The sequence below is a fragment of the Empidonax traillii genome, unplaced genomic scaffold (genome assembly GCF_003031625.1).
Source record: "Empidonax traillii isolate 1590-97213 ecotype Southwest subspecies unplaced genomic scaffold, ASM303162v1 scaffold697:size334835, whole genome shotgun sequence".
Lineage (NCBI taxonomy): Eukaryota > Metazoa > Chordata > Aves > Passeriformes > Tyrannidae > Empidonax > Empidonax traillii.
In genome coordinates, this window is record NW_020955890.1 from 83,907 (window position 1) to 99,971 (window position 16,065).

Here is a 16,065-nt window from a genome sequence, read left to right on the forward strand (position 1 = left end):
ATGGGTGGGTGGGTGGACAGTGGGTGTCCAGCACAGCTCCAGCCTCCTGTGCAGCCCCCAGTGCTGTCGTGTCACTTGTCACAGCTGTTGGCACTGTGCTCAGTCTGGGTTTGGCAGGACCTGGGTGTCAGAGGTGCAGCAGCAAAGACTGTGCTGAGTGTGGGGGCTGGAGTGAGGCTGGGAGAGCTGGGGGTGTTCACTGGGAGAAGAGAAGGCTTTGGGGAGACCTGAGAGCCCCTTTCAGTGCCTAAAAGGCCTCCAAGAGAGCTGGAAGGGGACATGGGTCAAGGGCCTGGACAATGGGGAATGGCTTCCCACTGCCAGAGGGGAGGGTTAGGTGGGACACTGGGAAGAAATTGTTCCCTGTGAGGGTGGGCAGGCCCTGGCACAGGCTGCCCAGAGAAGCTGTGGCTGCCCCTGGATCCCTGGAAGTGTCCCAGGCCAGGTTGGACGGGGCTTGGAGCAACCTGGGCTGGTGGAAGGTGTCCCTGCCCCGTGGCAGAGGGGTGGAAGGAGATGATCTTTAAGGTCCCTTCCAACCCAAACCAGTCTCTGATTATGTGATTGTGTGACTCTGTGAAAGGTTTGCAGCAGTTCCATGAGTCACTGCCCTAAATCTGCCTCTCAGCACTGCCAGGACAGCAGGACCTGCAGGCAGTAGCACAAGGACCTTTCCCTTTGTGCCTGTGGGGATCCTCCTCCTGAGTTCATTATTTTACCTTATCCAGAGCTTCCCCAACTCCCACAGCCATCCCTGTGCCCGCTTTGGCTCCTCCTCACCCCCAGCACTGATTCCCAGATGGACCAAAGGCATCGGTGAGACACCCCGGGAGGCTCAGGGGGACTGGACAAACCTCCCTTTCCACCAGTACTGATGGCACTGGGATTCTGGGTATGACCCTCAGCAGAGGAGGGAGAATGAAAGAGCATCCTGCTGGGATCTGGAGCAGCTGGGGATCAAAGGGTCAGCTCAGCTGGAGGGGAACCACATCCCCCGCTGTGATATGGGTCTGGACATCCCCTGGCACTGCAAATCCAACAGTGGGCAGGGGCTGCCTGCCCATCCCCAGGGCTGGAGCCAGCGGTGACCCAGCTATAGAGTCAATATTCCATAGAATCATGGAATCATTTAGGTTGGAAAAGCCCACTAAGAAAATCAAGTTCAACTATTCACTCAGCGCTGCCAAGGCCACCCCTAACCCTGTCCCCAAGTGCCACATCTACGTGTCTTTTAAATCCCTCCAGGGATGGGGGACTCCACCACTGCCCAGGGAGCCTGTGCCAGTGCCTGACCACCCTTTCCGTGAAGAAAAGGTGGGATTTAGGGATTTGGGAGTTTGAAATCACACACACTCTATTGCCCAAGGCCACCGTGCCAGTGAGCGCTGCCCATGGCACGGTACCCTCTGCTCCCCATGGGTACAAATGCCACCTGCAAACCCAGCCCAGCTCAGCAGCAAAGGGTTAAGCACCAACCCAGCGCTCTGGGAAGCTTTTCTCGCCTCCTTCTCCTTGCCAAGGTTTAAATTTAGTCCCTGCATGAACCCAGAGGACTTGGGCATCAGGTTGCTCTGGGACTGGCAGCACTGGGGAGCACCTGCTACTGCTGCTTCACAGCAAAAATCCCCACAAAAGCTGGGACTGGGCTCCACCGGCAGCGATTTGGGCCAGGAAGCTGCAGAGACCCTCGTGCCACACCAGCCACCCCTGCTGCTGGCTTTGGGTCTCCCCAAAAAAGACACATGGTAGCGGTCCATCGGTCAGCTCCTGTGAGTCCCAGGGGTGCTCCGTGCCCGGGGTCATCCCAAGCCCTGAGTTTGTTCCCGGCCGCTTGGATTAGATCTGAGGGAGCCACTGCTCGGGGCAGGATGGGGTTTGGGGAACCCACAGCATGGGGACACACCGTCCCTGTGGCGAGGTGGGCAGAGGGGCTGGGAAATGAGCCATGGGGAGGGCAGAGCTGCAGCTTTGGGACCCTGCTGTGCCCTCAGCACCGGGGATGGGGCATCCCCAGCGGGTTCTGCCAACTCCGGAGCAGCCCAGTTCGTTCCGTGGGGTGTAGGGTGCCCTTGGACCTCGCCTGGGGTTTTGGGGAGCAGCGTGGCAGGGCCAGGGGGCAGGGGGTGGTGCTGGCAACCCCCCGGCAAGTCCCTGAGGCCGGGGGCGGCCGCGGCATCCCTGCAATGCGCTTGGCATGGGCTCGCCCGGCTGGCGCTCGCTGAGTCCATGTGATCGAGGGGCTGCTCTGCCCCGCCGGGTCCAGCCGCCGGCACGGCGGGCGAGCCAGAAGGACGAGCCAGCGGCCCCGGCGGAGCGGCCCCAGCACCCAGGAGGGTTCCCCGGCCCCGGCGGAGCGGCCCCAGCACCCAGGAGGGTCCCCCGGCCCCGGCTGGCTCCGCCGGGGGCCCCCATGCCGTGATGCCCCGCGGGAAGAGGGACCCCGTGCTGCTGTCCTCCGCCGAGCTGCCCGGCCCCGACGGTGACGGTTCCCGCTCGGGGGGGCACGGCCGGCCGGCCGCGGAGGAGGAGGAGGAGGAGGGAAACCTCCCCGGGCTGCCCCGCGACGACCTCGCCAAGAGCATGTCGGGCTCCTCCGTGTCCTCCTACCACTCCGCGCTGTGCTCGGACGGCACGGAGATCTTCAAGGACTGCCTGGAGTATCTGGACGAGGAGGAGCCGCCCCCCCGGGCTGCCCCGGAGCGCTGGGCTCCGGCGGGGGCCCCCGGCAATCCCCCGCCCGGCCCCCTCGCCCGCCCGCAGCAGGCTCAGCTGTCCGGCCCGGCTAAGAATAGCCCAGCGCCGGGGCAGGGGGGCAGGATGGGTCCCCGCGGAGGGGACCGGCAGCCCGGGACGGCCGCGGCGGCGAGCGGGGAGCCGGCGGTGCCCCGGCAGCCCGGGGGGATGCTCGGCGGGGCACCCAGCGACTCGGACGAGCTGGACGGAGAGGTGCAGGCGCTGACGGCCAGGGCTTTCCGCAGCCTCTCGGGGCTCCCCGGCGCCCGGCTCGACATGTGCAGCTCCCACACCTCGTCCAGCCTCTCCAACTCGCTGTCGGAGGACGGCGGGCGCCCGCGGCGGTGGCCGGCGGCCGCCGGGGAGCCCCGGGGCGCAGGGACAGCCCTCCACGTCAGGGTGGGATGGCCTTTCCCGGCCGCTGTGGACGGGGAGCTGCTGGGGAAGGAGCAGTTCGAGTGCGTGGACGTGGAGCTGGAGAGCGGAGAGGCCAGGAAAGGCCACGGCAAGAAGAGGACGGTGCCCAAGCGCCAGATCCTGCTGAAGAGGAAGGAGAGGAAGGAGACGGGTTTTGGCCCCCGGGGGGACGGCCCGGCGCCCCAGCCCCAACCCCCTGCCAGGAAGGAGCCCCCCAGCAAGGGCAGGGCCATCGGCGACGACTTCAGGCTCAACTACCAGCAGTTCATGAAGACAGCCTCCCTGGACACCGGCACCGACAGGACCAGGGCGGCCTCGTGCCTCGTGAAAAACGTCCTGGCCAAGAAGATGCAGTACGAGCAACGCATCAAGATGGAGCAGAAGGGGCTGCGGGGCAGCTCCACCTCCTCGGGGCCGTCCTCCGCCGGCACCGACCTGCTGGGGGATGGTCTGGAGGGCAAGTCCAGCTCGCTGTCGCGCTCAGACGGCAGCTTCTCGGCCGAGGACCTGCGGGGCGGCGGGATGCCCGTGTCCGTGGGGGACACCACCACCACCCATCCCACCAAGGGGGTGGTGCTGAGCGAAGCGACCAGAGAGACTGTCTGCAACCTGAGGAAGACCTTCAATGAGCTTAACCAGAGGATGAAGTACCAGGAGGTGCTGGAGGGCCGCTGGCTGCCCAGTGCCAGGGAGGAAGAGACGTCGGAGAGGATCTGCTACCAGCGAGCCCGCGCCTTGTTCGAAGGCCAGCCCGGGGTGGGGAAGGTGCTGGATGTCGCCCCCAGATTTGGGAGAGCACCAAAACCGTGGCCCAGCTTGAAGGAGCGAGCTATCGGCCCCATCCACTCCCAAGCCCTCCCCTTCAAGGCCGACAGCCGGGTACTCCCCACCACGCCACCACGACGTCACTTCGCCCCCCGGGCACAGGAGCTGAGGAAGCTGCCACAGAGCCGGCCGGAGGAGAAGCCACCGGCAGCGCCCCGCCGGCCACCCAGCCCTGGCATCCCGGCACCCCGGGGGTCCCCGCCGGCCATCCCCCCCAAGCCAGAGGAGAAGGGGAAGGGGCGCGTCCCGCAGCCCCGAGACGTGCGCAAGCTGGTGAAGAGCAGCTACAGCCTCAGCTTCGGGACTGCCGGCGCACCCCGTGGCACTGCGGCCCCGGCGAGCAGCGCGGCCCCACTGCCGGCCGCCCCGCTGGTCATCCACTGCACCTCCGTGCGCCGCCGGGACCCCGCGGCGGAGCCGGCCGGGGAGGAGGTGCCGGCGGCCCCCGGCCGAGAGCCAGCCCCAGTGTGCGCCGAGGGGCCCACAAAGCCCCCCGGCAGCCAGCCCTCGCCCAGCCACAGCTCCCCCATCAACATCACGAGGGTCCAGGCCACACGCAGGGAAGCAGCCGCCGTGGAGGAGCCGCCGGCGTCCCCCCCGCGCCGGGAGCGGAGCGAGCTCAGGGTGCCACCGCGGGCGCCGCTGGCCGAGGGGGTGCCACACGTGGAGACCCACCTGCACGTCCTGGTGGGTCGGCCGTCCCCGGTGGCCGGGGAGGGCTCCCCGGCCCAGAGCAGCGCCGTGCTGCGGACAGAGAAGACCCTTCTCCTCCCTCCATCGCCACCCAGTCCCGTGGAGGGAAAGGAGGGACGCAGCCTTGGTGGCACTGGAGGGCCCCACATGGCCAAGGGGTGCGAGGTGACAGGGCAGTGGCTTGGCAGCAGCGACAGCGGGGACCCCCGGGCAGGACCCCCGTCCGGCGGCATCGCCCACCCCCGGCCTGCGGAACCGGCCGCGAGGAGTGTGGTGGAGCCACGGGCCAGCGAGCACAGGCAGGAGCCGCCAGGCAGCCGGAGGGTGTCAGTGGGCAGCGGCAGCTCTGCTGGTGGCACCGGCCCCTCTGCCCCGCTCCGAGCCGGGGAGAGAGGTGAAGGGGCCCCCGGGCAGCTGCCAGAGTGGAGGGAGCCCTGGGAGCTCTCACCACAGTGGCCGGGAGCCACAGAGCCACACCCTCCTGCAGCCCCCACTGACAACTCCAACTACTTGGCAATGCCCGAGAGAGCCCCCAAATCCTTGCCAATGCCAAAGCTGCCCTCAGTCCCCTACCCAGCCAAAGCATCCTTTGGGACCCCCTTGGTTCTTAACCCAGGCAGTGCATCCTTTGGGACCCCCTTAGTCCCCAGCCCAGCCAGCACATCTTTTGGATCCCCCTTGGTTCCCAACCTGTCCAGTGCATCCTTTGGGACCTCCATGGTCACCAACATGACTAACTCATCCTTTGGCTACCCATCTGCCTCCAGCCTGGCCAGCACATCATTTGGGACTCCCTTGGTCTCCAACCACAACAACAAGTCTTTTGGGACCCCTTTGGTTCCCAACCTGGCCAGCACATCCTTTGGGAACTCCTTGGTCTCCAATCCAACCAGTGTATCCATTGGGTCCCCTTCTTTCCCCAGTCCATCCAGCGCATCTTGTGGGTCCCCACTGGTCCCCAATCCATCCAGTGTATCCTTTGGGTCCCCCATGGTCCCCAATCCATCCAGCATGTCTTTTGGGTCCCCACTGGTCCACAATGCACCCAATGTATCATTCGGGAACCCCTTGGTGCCCAATCCATCCAGTGCATCCTTTGGGAACCCCTTGGTGCCCAATCCATCCAGTGCATCCTTTGGGAACCCCTTGGTGCCCAATCCATCCAGTGCATCCTTTGGGAACCCCTTGGTGCCCAATCCATCCAGTGCATCCTTTGGGAACCCCTTGGTGCCCAATCCATCCAGTGCATCCTTTGGGAACCCCTTGGTGCCCAATCCATCCAGTGTATCCTTTGGGAACCCCTTGGTCCCCAACTCCCCCAGCTCATCCTTTGGATCCTCCTTGGTCACCAACCCAGTCCCAGCTTCCCTTGGGCATCCATCAGTCTCCAGCATGTCCAGCTCTTTCTTTGGATCCCCTCTGGTCCCCAACTCAGCCAGTGCTCCACTGGGACCGGGGCTGTATCCCCTGGCTGGTGGGGAAGCGCCCTGGAGCAAACCCAGCCCTGAGGCCCCCCTGGCCCGGCTCCCTGAGGGCCCAACAGCTGCCGAGCCCCCAGCCCAGCCCCACCCGGAGGATGGTCCCCACTTCCTAAGGAGGACTGACATTGCCTCACCGAGTGGCAGGAGCAGGCAGAGCCCCCCCAAGGCCCTGGCCGCGCCCCCAGCCCCGCAGCGGAGGATGCTGGTCGATCCCAGCAGCGGCAAATGCTACTTCGTGGAGCCCCCGCGGCAGCCGCAGATGAAAACACTCTACGACCCCGAGACCGGGCAGTACCTCGAGGTGCTCGTCCCGCCAGTGGCATCTCACACCGGGCTCTACCAGGCACCTTTCAACCCCCTGGTCATGGCCCCGGGGGTCTACGGCCCATCCTACACACCCTACGGTGGCTTCCCGGGGCTCCCGGCACCGCCCCCACCCTCCGCCCCCTCCCCGCCACACCCCGACCTGCCGGCTGCCGACAACCCCGGCCTGGCCGGGACCCCCAGCTCCGCTCCCAAGGGCGAGGGGGCTTCTGCTACCGGGGGGGCCGACTGTGGGTACCTGGAGAGCCTGTACTACATCCCCACGGGGATGCGGGCCAGCCCCAGCCCCGCCCAGCCCCCTGCCCCCACCAGCCCCGAGAAGGGACCCCAGCTCCGGATGTGACGGGAGGGACCCGCCTGGAATGTCCCTTCCCGTGGCCAGGCTTTAGTCCCACAGTCAGCATCACCCCTGGCACGGTAGAGCCCCTGGGTGGGGGGACCAGCCACCGGCTGGACCTCGCTGGCTCCTCATGGAAACGGGGAGAAAAAGGGTATTTTCCAGTATGAGCGCCTGACAGCCCCGGGGGGCACATGGAGTCATGGACCCCTGCCGGGAAAGGGACGAGATGCCAGGCCCCTGCTTTCCCCTGTCTTCTGGTCCCATCCTAAGGGTGACCCGGGCTGGCCGGCACAGGGGGGTAATGGCCTGGCCACCACCAGCGCCCCCAGCCACGGTTGCAGCGCAGACACTAAAATAGTAATAAAAATGCTGAGACAATGTTAAACCTGCTTAGTCATCCTGTGCTTGTAAGGTCTGTAAGGGGGGAGGGTGAGAGGCTGAGGCACTCAGAACCTGCAGTCCATCTGTCTATCTTGGAGTGTCCACCAGATGAATCCCAATCCCTGGGAGCAGGAGGGGACTCTGCAGTCATCAGTGAGCCCTAATCCCCAGCCCTGAACCCCAAACCACAGCCATGAGCTCCAAACCCCAGTCCTGAACCCCAAACCTCAACCCTGAACCCCAAATTCCAACTCTCATCCTCAAACCTCAGCCTGGAACCCCACATCCCAGCACTTAACCTCAAAGCTCAGTCTTGAACACCAAACCTCATCCCTGAGCCCCATCCCTGAGTCCCAAACCCCCACCCAGACCCAACCCCGGTAGGTCCACACCATCCCGGGAAGGATTTGGGTAGAGGAGGAGGGATAAGTCGTTACAGAGCTGAACACCACCACAAACCTCCCCGAGAGCGGGCGCTGGAGGAGGAGGACACCCACGCACACCATCCCCTTCCTGCCCCGGGGCCGGCGGGGCCGTCCCAGCCGGATGCAGGTGCGTTGGCCCCGGGGGGTTTAAAGCCACCCTACAGCTCCCCCGGCGCTTTCGGCAGCGTGGCAGGATGGGGCCGGCTGGGAGAGGCAGGATGGGGCCGGCTCTGGCAGCATGGCTGGCCCTGAGCCTGCTGGGGGGGACGGGGGCCGAGGAGACGTGCGGGGACCCCCCCGCTGCCCGGTCCCGCTCCATCCCCGCGCCCCGGCTCAGCCCCGAGGAGCAGCTCTCGCCCCACATGCCCGAATCCCTGCGCTGCGACGCCTGCCGAGCCATCGCCTTCCAGGTGGGCATGGGGGAGATGGACCCCCAAGACTGCGAGTGAGAACGCTTACAGGGCTGCTTCAGCCTGGGGAGACGCTGCCGGCTCCCCTGGGCACCCCACTGAGCCATATTCCCCCTTTGGCACCCCCAAGGGCTTTTGGGGCTCCTCGTGGAGCCACCAGCCCCTGCAGAAGTGCTGCAGGTGCCAGGGCTGCAGGGAAGGGGGTGCAGATCCCAGTCCTGCTTGGGAGCAGGGGCATGGAGAGGCCGCCACCCTCACTGCCCGGATTCTGCCCTTTTTCACCCCAGATTGAGGAGCAGCTGAGCAGGGCGGAGGGGAAGGTGGGCAGGAAGGCACTGAAGGAGTCTGACTACCTGGAGGTGCTGGAGAGGAGCTGCTCACAGGGCTGGGAGAGGTGAGTGGGGTGTCCCTGGAAATGGGGTTAACCCCAGGGATAGGGTTTGCCCAGGGATTAAAATGTCACCAGGGAGGGGTGTGTCCCCAAGGATAGGGGTCTCCCTAGGGATCAGAGTGACCCCAGTGACAGGGGTGCCCCAGGGACCAGGGTATCCCCAGGGATCAGGATGTTTCCAGAAACAGGAGTGTTCCCAGGGATTAGGGTGTCCCCCAGGATGGCGATGTTCCAGGCATAGATATGTCCACAGGGACAGGGGTATCCCTAGGAATCAGGGTGTCAACAAGGATGGGGGTGCCTCAGGGATCAGGGTGTCCCCAGGGATCAGGGTGTCCCTAGGGACCCTTTTTTCTCCCACTCCCCCTCTCCCCGCAGTTATGGGGTGCAGGAGCTGGACGGGCAGAAGCGCCTGGCGGGGCCGGGGCTGCCCAGGCAGGAGCCCGTGAGCGTGATGGTGTCGGGGGGGCCGTGGCCGGACAGGTAAGTGCGGGTTTGGCAACGCGGGGGGGTCCGGGCACCGTCCCCCCACCAGGGTGGGGGATGCAGCGTGACCACCCCGGCTCCTCGCAGGCTCTCCAAGATGTGCCACGGCTACGTGGGCGAGCAGGGGGAGGCGCAGATCTACGAGAGCCACCGGCGGGGCCCGGCGGCGCTGCGGGAGCTGCTGTGCCACGGGGACAAGGGGCCCTGCGGCGGCGGCAAGGCCGGGGCGCCCGCCCCCCCCAAGGCGCTGCAGAACGAGCTGTAGCCCCGGCGCGGTTAATGCTTAATGCCCCGGCGACCTTCGGAGCCGACTTCGTCCCCGGCGGGAGCCGACACGTGCCGGGCGGCGGGAGCCCTCCCGGTGTCGCCTGTAGCCGCTGTCACCGCTATCCCTCGACGCCCGGCCCGGGGGAGATGCGGCACCAGCCGATGTCCCTCCCGGCCGGACCCCCGGCGAGCCGGGAATTACTCTGTAACCCACCGGCTCTAATGTTTCACCACGCGGTGCTCCCGGTGGGTGCAGCCCTAATTAAAGCAGTTAATGGCTGATCCGTCCCGGGGCTGCGCTCCCTGGTTTCACAACCCGCAGCCAATGGCCGCCCTCCCGCCCGCCGCCCCTGCCACCGCCACCGCCCGGGAGGTGACTAAAGTCCTTCCCACGCCCATAAAACCCCCCGAGGGGTGACATCGCCGCCGGGGACGCGTCGCCGGAGGATGGGGACCCGCTCGGGGGACCTGGCTCAGCCCCAGGTGAACGCAGCTTCCATCCCTGTCCCCGTCCCCATCCCCATCCCTTGGTCACGTCCCGGGGTGGCGGGGAGGGAGGTGGTGACCAGGGTTACTGACCCCAGCGATGGCCAGAGCAGGGTCAGGATGCCCTGCTGGGGCCGGCAAAGGACGGGATGAGCCTGGGAACTGCGGAGAGTCCCGGGACCAACGGGACACGCAGAGATGCTGCGGCTGGGACCGGTTTGTGCCAGCACCTGGAGGGTGGCCTAGGCACCTTGGGCCAGGGGGAACCCCCCTCCACACTTTCCAGGGACAAACCATCACAGAGGGACCGGCGGGTTTTGGAGCCTAGACCCCTTTTGAGGGTCAGAGGTGGTGCCGGGTGGGACTGACAGACACACAGGCTGAGCCACGGCCCGGTGTCCCCCCACGCCCCCAGGGCAGAGCCCAGCCCCGTTTCCAAGGGACACCCGGGTCCACACTGACCCAGCCCCCACCTCACCCTCACTGCCAGAATGGGAACTTGGCTCTGGCTGCTGCGGGACCCCCCCAGACCCCCGGGAAGGAGCTGCCTGCGGCAGGCAGGGTGAGTACTGGGGCACCCCGTGGGCAGCACAGCACCCCAAATCCATCTGTAACATGCCACGGGATGCAGACCAGCCAGCCAGGACCCCACACCATCCCTGAGGACACAGAGGCTCCCACGGGGCAGCCTATGCCACCTGTGGGGACAGTGTGGGCTGCCGCTCCCTGCCCCCAGTCCCCAGGGTGAGTCAGGGCTGAGCTGTGCCCCCACACCGCAGGACCCGAGGGTGGGCACCAGGCCCCCCCGGCCGGAGGTGGACATGCTCTACAAGATTGAGGACGTGCCCCCCTGGTACCTCTGCATCCTGCTCGGCTTCCAGGTACAGCTTGGAAAGGGGGAAGCCCCACTGGCAGATCCCAAGCCCCTGCTCCCTGTGCCATGGGGCCCTCCATGGACCCCCAGCCCTGCTGAGCCCCCCTCACCCCCCAGCACTACCTGACCTGCTTCAGCGGCACCATCGCCGTCCCGTTCCTGCTGGCCGAGAGCATGTGCGTGGGCAAGGACCAGCTCACTGTCAGTTACCTCATCGGCACCATCTTCACCTGCGTGGGCATCACCACCCTCATCCAGACCACCGTGGGCATCAGGTAGAGCCGTGGCCCTGGCGGGACCCCCTGCCCACCCCCGGGCCGCGGGCGCAGGATCCCCTCTCGTCCCCCCAGGCTGCCCCTCTTCCAGGCGAGCGCGCTGGCCTTCCTCGTCCCTGCCAAGTCCATCCTGGCCCTGGAGAAGTGGCGATGCCCTCCCGAAGGTGAGGGCAGACGGGGTGCAGGGGGGTGTCCAGCTGCTCCCTGCCCCCCCCGGACCACCTGACCCCCCTCCATCCCCAGAGCAGATCTACGGCAACTGGTCACTGCCGCTCAACACCTCCCACATCTGGCAGCCCCGCATGCGAGAGGTACATCCTGCCACCACCCCCGGGGGACCCCAAACCCCCGGCAGGCTGCTGACCCCCCCTCCCTCCACCTCTCCATGCCCTGCAGATCCAGGGGGCCATCATGGTGTCCAGCCTGGTGGAGGTGGTCATCGGGCTGCTGGGGCTCCCCGGGGCGCTGCTTAGCTACATCGGGCCGCTGACCGTCACCCCCACCGTGTCCCTCATCGGACTGTCCGTGTTCCAGGCAGCCGGCGAGCGGGCCGGCTCCCACTGGGGCATCGCTGTGATGTACGGCACAGGGACGGGGGGACAGGGGGTAGGGTTGTCCAACACACAGCCAGGAGGGCGCCAGGGGCGTGAGGAACCCTGTGTTTCTCTTCCCTCAGGACCATCCTGCTGATCGTGCTGTTTGCCCAGTACCTGCGGCAGGTTGCCATCTGCCTGCCTGGCTACCGCCGGGGCCACGGCTTCGTCCTGCTCCGCATCCAAATCTTCAAGATGTTCCCGGTAGGGATGGGCTGGGAGCATCCCAGGGTGCCCCCACATCCCTGCTTTTCCAGGCATGGGTTTGTAAGCGTTGTGGGTGCTTCCCTGGTGTCTGCCCTGCAGATCATCCTGGCCATCATGGTGGTGTGGCTGTTCTGTTACGTGTTGACGCTCACCGGGGTCTTCCCCAGCCAGCCCAAGGAATATGGGTACAAGGCCAGGACGGACGCCCGGGGGGAGATCCTGTCCGTGGCCCCCTGGTTCCGGGTTCCCTACCCCTGTGAGTGCCTGGCAGCCCCTTCGCCCTGGGGGACGTGGGGAGCTGGTGCAGCGTCACCGGGGCTGGGGAACACCCGCCAGGGGCCCCACAGTGGTGAGGGCCGGGGGTGCTCCCAACCCTGACCTCCTGCTCTGACCCCGGGCAGGCCAGTGGGGTTTGCCCACGGTGACCTCGGCGGCCGTGCTGGGCATGTTCAGTGCCACACTGGCGGGCATCATCGAGTCCATCGGGGACTATTACTCCTGTGCCCGGCTGGCAGGGGCTCCCCCGCCCCCCGTGCATGCCATTAACAGGTACAGCCAGCTGTTGCCCCGTCCACGGTAGCCCGCCCACACCGTGGCATCCCTGGAGACCGGTCAGGGATGCCGCAGGAGAGTGGGATGGGGACCAGCCCGACCGCGTTGTTCCCCAGGGGCATTTTCACCGAGGGCATCTCCTGCATCATCGCGGGGCTGCTGGGAACTGGCAACGGCTCCACCTCCTCCAGCCCCAACATCGGCGTCCTGGGCATCACCAAGGTACCGGGGCCGGGGAGGGGTCCCGGCTGCGCCGAGGGGCGCAGGCATAGTCACCACCTGCCGGTGTCTCTGTGCAGGTGGGGAGCAGGAGGGTGATCCAGTACGGCGCCGGGATCATGCTCGTGTTGGGGACCGTCGGCAAGTTCACGGCTCTCTTCGCCTCCCTGCCCGACCCCGTCCTCGGCGGGATGTTCTGCACCTTATTCGGTAACTGCGCCGCAGCCGCCCCCAAACCCGGAGCGCTGCTCTCAGCAGCCCTGGGCCGTGTCCTCGCAGATTTTGGGGCTGGTGAGCCCAAGGGATGCAGGGCAGTTTTGGCTGGGACCGTGGCTGCCTCCTTACACCCCTGCTGGGGCAGCCTCTCCCTGTGCCCGGCTCCCGCGGGCACCTCCGCCTGCATCGCCGCGTCTCTGCCGGCAGGAATGATCACGGCCGTCGGCCTCTCCAACCTGCAGTTCGTCGACATGAATTCCTCCCGAAACCTCTTCGTGCTGGGCTTTGCCATGTTTTTCGGGCTCACGCTACCAAACTACCTGGATTCCCATCCTGGGGCCATTAACACAGGTACCCTCAGCCACGAAAAGCCCTAATTTGGAGTATTTAGGGAGAGAGGAGGGGGGACTTCCCTGGTGGTCGCCCACCCCAGGGAAGCACTGATTTACCCGCTCATGACAGCACAGCCCGGCTCCATCCCCCACTCTCACAGGTGTCCCCGAGCTGGACCAGATCCTGACGGTGCTGCTCACCACGGAGATGTTCGTCGGGGGGACCATCGCCTTCGTCCTGGACAACACCATCCCGGGTAACTCAGCACACGGGGCCGGGGCGAGGGGGGAGCGGGAAGGGCCGGGGGCAGATTGGTGTCGGGTTAGAGCTGTCCCAGGGGTGGCAGGGCCAGGGGGTGACGCCGGGCATCGCGGCTGCCGCAGGGACGCAGGAGGAGCGGGGGCTGGTGCAGTGGAAGGCAGGAGCGCACTCGGACAGCACGACCAGCGCCAGCCTCAGGAGCTACGACTTCCCGTTCGGGATGGGCGCGGTGCGCAGGGCGCGGTGGCTCCGCCGGGTGCCCGTGTGCCCGCTCTTCACGGGCTTCAGGGCCCGGGGCGGCGGCGAGGCCCTGGCCGGGCAGGACGGCACGGACGGGGTGTCGGTGTGCACCAAGGTCTGAGCGAGGGCGGCGCTCCTGCCCAGCGCTGGAGAGGCCCAGCCGAGCTCCCGGAGGTGCTCTCGGGCTCCATCAGCACCCGCCAAGGCCAAAGCCGAGGGTCTTGGTGCTCGGCTCGGACACAGGGATAGGGAAACGCAACGCTGCTCCTGGGGGACACCCCGAGTTCCCGGGGCACCAGCCTGGGGACTGCCACCCCCCTGCCTTGCTCCACCCCAACCTTCAGCTGGCTGAGGCTCATCCAGCGCTTGCTGAAGCCCGTCTGCCACCACTGGTGCCAGTCAGAGCCCCGAGGCCACCAACTCCCACCCGGGGCCGTGGATTTCCACGCTGTGCCCTCAGCCCCAGCAGGGTGACCCAGCGCTGGTGTGGGCTCTGCGTGGGGCAGTGTCCAGACCAGCCTTGGGAAGCCTAATTTAAGATTATACATTAAAGTAATAAAATATTCAAGCACACAAGCCCTACCAGTGTCTCTGCTGCCTCCTGCACCATTCCCTCAACCCTTCTGCACTGCATCAGCACCTTTCTGTACTCCCTGCCAGGCCACCCGACACGGAGACACGCTGGATTTCATCCAAGGGGGCTCTGCCCTGACCCGGTGCAGCGGGGGAGGCAGCTCAGCACCAGCCCTTGGCAAAACCCTCGTGCGTGGGGAGCCCTGCAGAGCTGGCTTTGTCCTGGTTGTGCCGGTGACACAGCCTGGTGCCGGCAGTGGGTTCCCAGCTGCAGGCACAGAGGTGGCTGATCAGCTTCTTGCCCCCACAGCCCCCTCCTGGGGCTGGAGCAGGAGCGAGAGGAAGCCTGGGTGTGGTACAGACGCTGCTCAGCAGCAGCCTCAGCAGCAGGAGCCACTGACCTCTGCTCCAGTCACATCCCAAACCCCAGGGCAAGACAGCAGCAGCTCCATCCCAGCGGAGACGACTCCAGCAAACATCCCGGTGTTCTGGAGTTGGCTGGGATATGGGAGGGTGATAAAACCCACCTCGGGAGAGCAGCCCACGGCCAGGCAGGTGCTCCACACGCTGGCTCCTGGCTGCTGTGCTCAGCTGCCACCACCCCAAGGTGACCGTGGACAGGCCGAAGCTCACGGACAAGTTGCAGCCACGCAGGGCTCACTGGTGAAACTCCCACTCCTGATAAAAATCAGCTGTGGAACGGTGGTGTGTTATTTCCTGATTTCTGTGTTTAGGTGCTCGAGTCTAAGCCATCTCCAGTGGGAATGCTGGGGTAGTTCTGCTGGCTGTGGGAAGGCCAGCTCTCCGGGAGGGAAGGCAGAGCCTGGGATAACTGCAGCAACATTTCACACAGCGACAGTAAAGTGGGTTCACTGCCTGAATCCCCCACGAGGAAGGGGTTCTGCTGCAGGACACCTGCGGGAAGGCTCTGCCTCCCTCCTCTAGCCCTGCAGAGCTCCAGCTCCTGAGGTGTTCCCGTTTGGTTTAACTAGACCTTCAACCCAAACGACATCAACAGCAAGGCTGGGGCTGAGCCAGGTTGGACTCCATGATCCCTGTGGGTCCAGCTCAGGATATTCCACGATGCATGGACGATTAGGAAGCAGGAACGGACGGGACTGTTGCAGCCACCAAGCAATTCTGCAGTTCCAGACCCACAGCCCATGCCAAGCACCAGGAGCAGCTTTACCGGAGCCATGAGCTGCTCCCAGGGCTGTCAGCGGGGCTGGGCTGGGATCAGTCATGGGGAGTGCGAGGAGAGAAATTCCCATCCCTGCCAGTGTCCAAGGCCAGGCTGGAGAGGGCTTGGAGCAACCTGGGCAAGTGGCAGGTGTCCCTGCCCACAGCAGGGGGTGCAACTGAATCTTTAAGGTCCCTTTTGACCCAAACAGTTCCGTGATTCCATGAAAAGATGAGAGTCCAGCTTCCTCCAGGATCCTGGGCCATCAGGCTGCCCAGCCTTCCAGGCACCACACGCAGTCAGCAGGTACTGCCTGTCTGCAGGCGCTGCCAAGCGAGTTCCCGTGCGAGATGCCCATTCACGAGACAGCCACCACATCAGTTCTACTATTATTTATTTTTTTAAATATTTTTGAAAAAATATAATTTTTTTACAATATTTTCAACTTAAACACTATTCACACTGAACACGTATGGCAGCTTAACCTACCCAAATATGAAGTTTAAGAAGCCAAAACTGTTCTAGCTTTATTAAAAGAGAGAAAAAAAAAACAAACAACCAAAAACCAAAAAAAAAAAAAAAAAAAAAAAAAAAAAAAAAAAAAAAAAAAAAAAAAAAAAAAAAAAAAAAAAAAAAAAAAAAAAAAAAAAAAAAAAAAAAACAAAAAAAAAAAAAAAAAAACAAAAAAAACCCCAAAAAGTCGTCGTGCTGTAGACTATTGTGTAGTGATGATTAAACAAAGCAAGGGAAAAGCACCACTCAAATCACTAATGCCGGGGGTTGCCTGGTTAAATCCAGCTATGGAAGGTCGGATGCTAAGGGTTACATAGGCAGTGCTATGTAGGGCACCGGGGGGCTTGGAGAAACTGTGATCAAACTCACA

General features: G+C 64.7%; 2 protein-coding genes across 5 annotated transcripts; both read left to right on the top strand.

The window, feature by feature from the left end:
* Positions 1–7,837: 7,837 nt before the first annotated feature.
* MZB1 (marginal zone B and B1 cell specific protein) lies at positions 7,838–9,460 on the top strand. The gene is made up of 4 exons (XM_027899967.1): positions 7,838–8,029; positions 8,317–8,423; positions 8,799–8,903; positions 8,994–9,460. Exons 1-4 carry the CDS (start codon positions 7,838–7,840, stop codon positions 9,169–9,171), a joined length of 582 nt encoding a protein of 193 aa, XP_027755768.1. The 3' UTR covers positions 9,172–9,460.
* A 102-nt stretch (positions 9,461–9,562) lies between these two features.
* SLC23A1 (solute carrier family 23 member 1) lies at positions 9,563–14,005 on the top strand. Of its 4 annotated transcripts, none has more exons than XM_027899964.1 (15): positions 9,563–9,656; positions 10,150–10,221; positions 10,439–10,540; positions 10,651–10,808; positions 10,884–10,972; positions 11,052–11,119; positions 11,205–11,386; positions 11,485–11,605; positions 11,708–11,864; positions 12,010–12,157; positions 12,277–12,382; positions 12,460–12,589; positions 12,803–12,946; positions 13,089–13,184; positions 13,312–14,005. In XM_027899964.1, exons 1-15 carry the CDS (start codon positions 9,621–9,623, stop codon positions 13,548–13,550), a joined length of 1,848 nt encoding a protein of 615 aa, XP_027755765.1. In that variant the 5' UTR covers positions 9,563–9,620; the 3' UTR covers positions 13,551–14,005. The 4 variants fall into 4 exon arrangements, with proteins under 4 accessions (XP_027755765.1, XP_027755764.1, XP_027755763.1 ...); XM_027899963.1 differs by having other exon boundaries at positions 10,150–10,220; positions 10,435–10,540; XM_027899962.1 differs by having other exon boundaries at positions 9,576–9,656; positions 10,075–10,221.
* Positions 14,006–16,065: the final 2,060 nt, after the last annotated feature.

What these genes read in the sequence shown, in the direction of transcription:
- MZB1 (XM_027899967.1), top strand. Translation starts at nt 7,838, where the DNA reads ATGGGGCCGGCTCTGGCAGCATGGCTGGCCCTGAGCCTGCTGGGGGGG. An exon ending in TGCTCACAGGGCTGGGAGAG is followed by an intron (nt 8,424 to 8,798) that starts GTGAGTGGGGTG and finishes CTCTCCCCGCAG; the next exon opens with TTATGGGGTGCAGGAGCTGG. An exon ending in GGGGGGCCGTGGCCGGACAG is followed by an intron (nt 8,904 to 8,993) that starts GTAAGTGCGGGT and finishes GGCTCCTCGCAG; the next exon opens with GCTCTCCAAGATGTGCCACG.
- SLC23A1 (XM_027899961.1), top strand. Translation starts at nt 9,621, where the DNA reads ATGGGGACCCGCTCGGGGGACCTGGCTCAGCCCCAG. An exon ending in CACTGGGGCATCGCTGTGAT is followed by an intron (nt 11,387 to 11,484) that starts GTACGGCACAGG and finishes CTCTTCCCTCAG; the next exon opens with GACCATCCTGCTGATCGTGC. An exon ending in AAATCTTCAAGATGTTCCCG is followed by an intron (nt 11,606 to 11,707) that starts GTAGGGATGGGC and finishes TCTGCCCTGCAG; the next exon opens with ATCATCCTGGCCATCATGGT.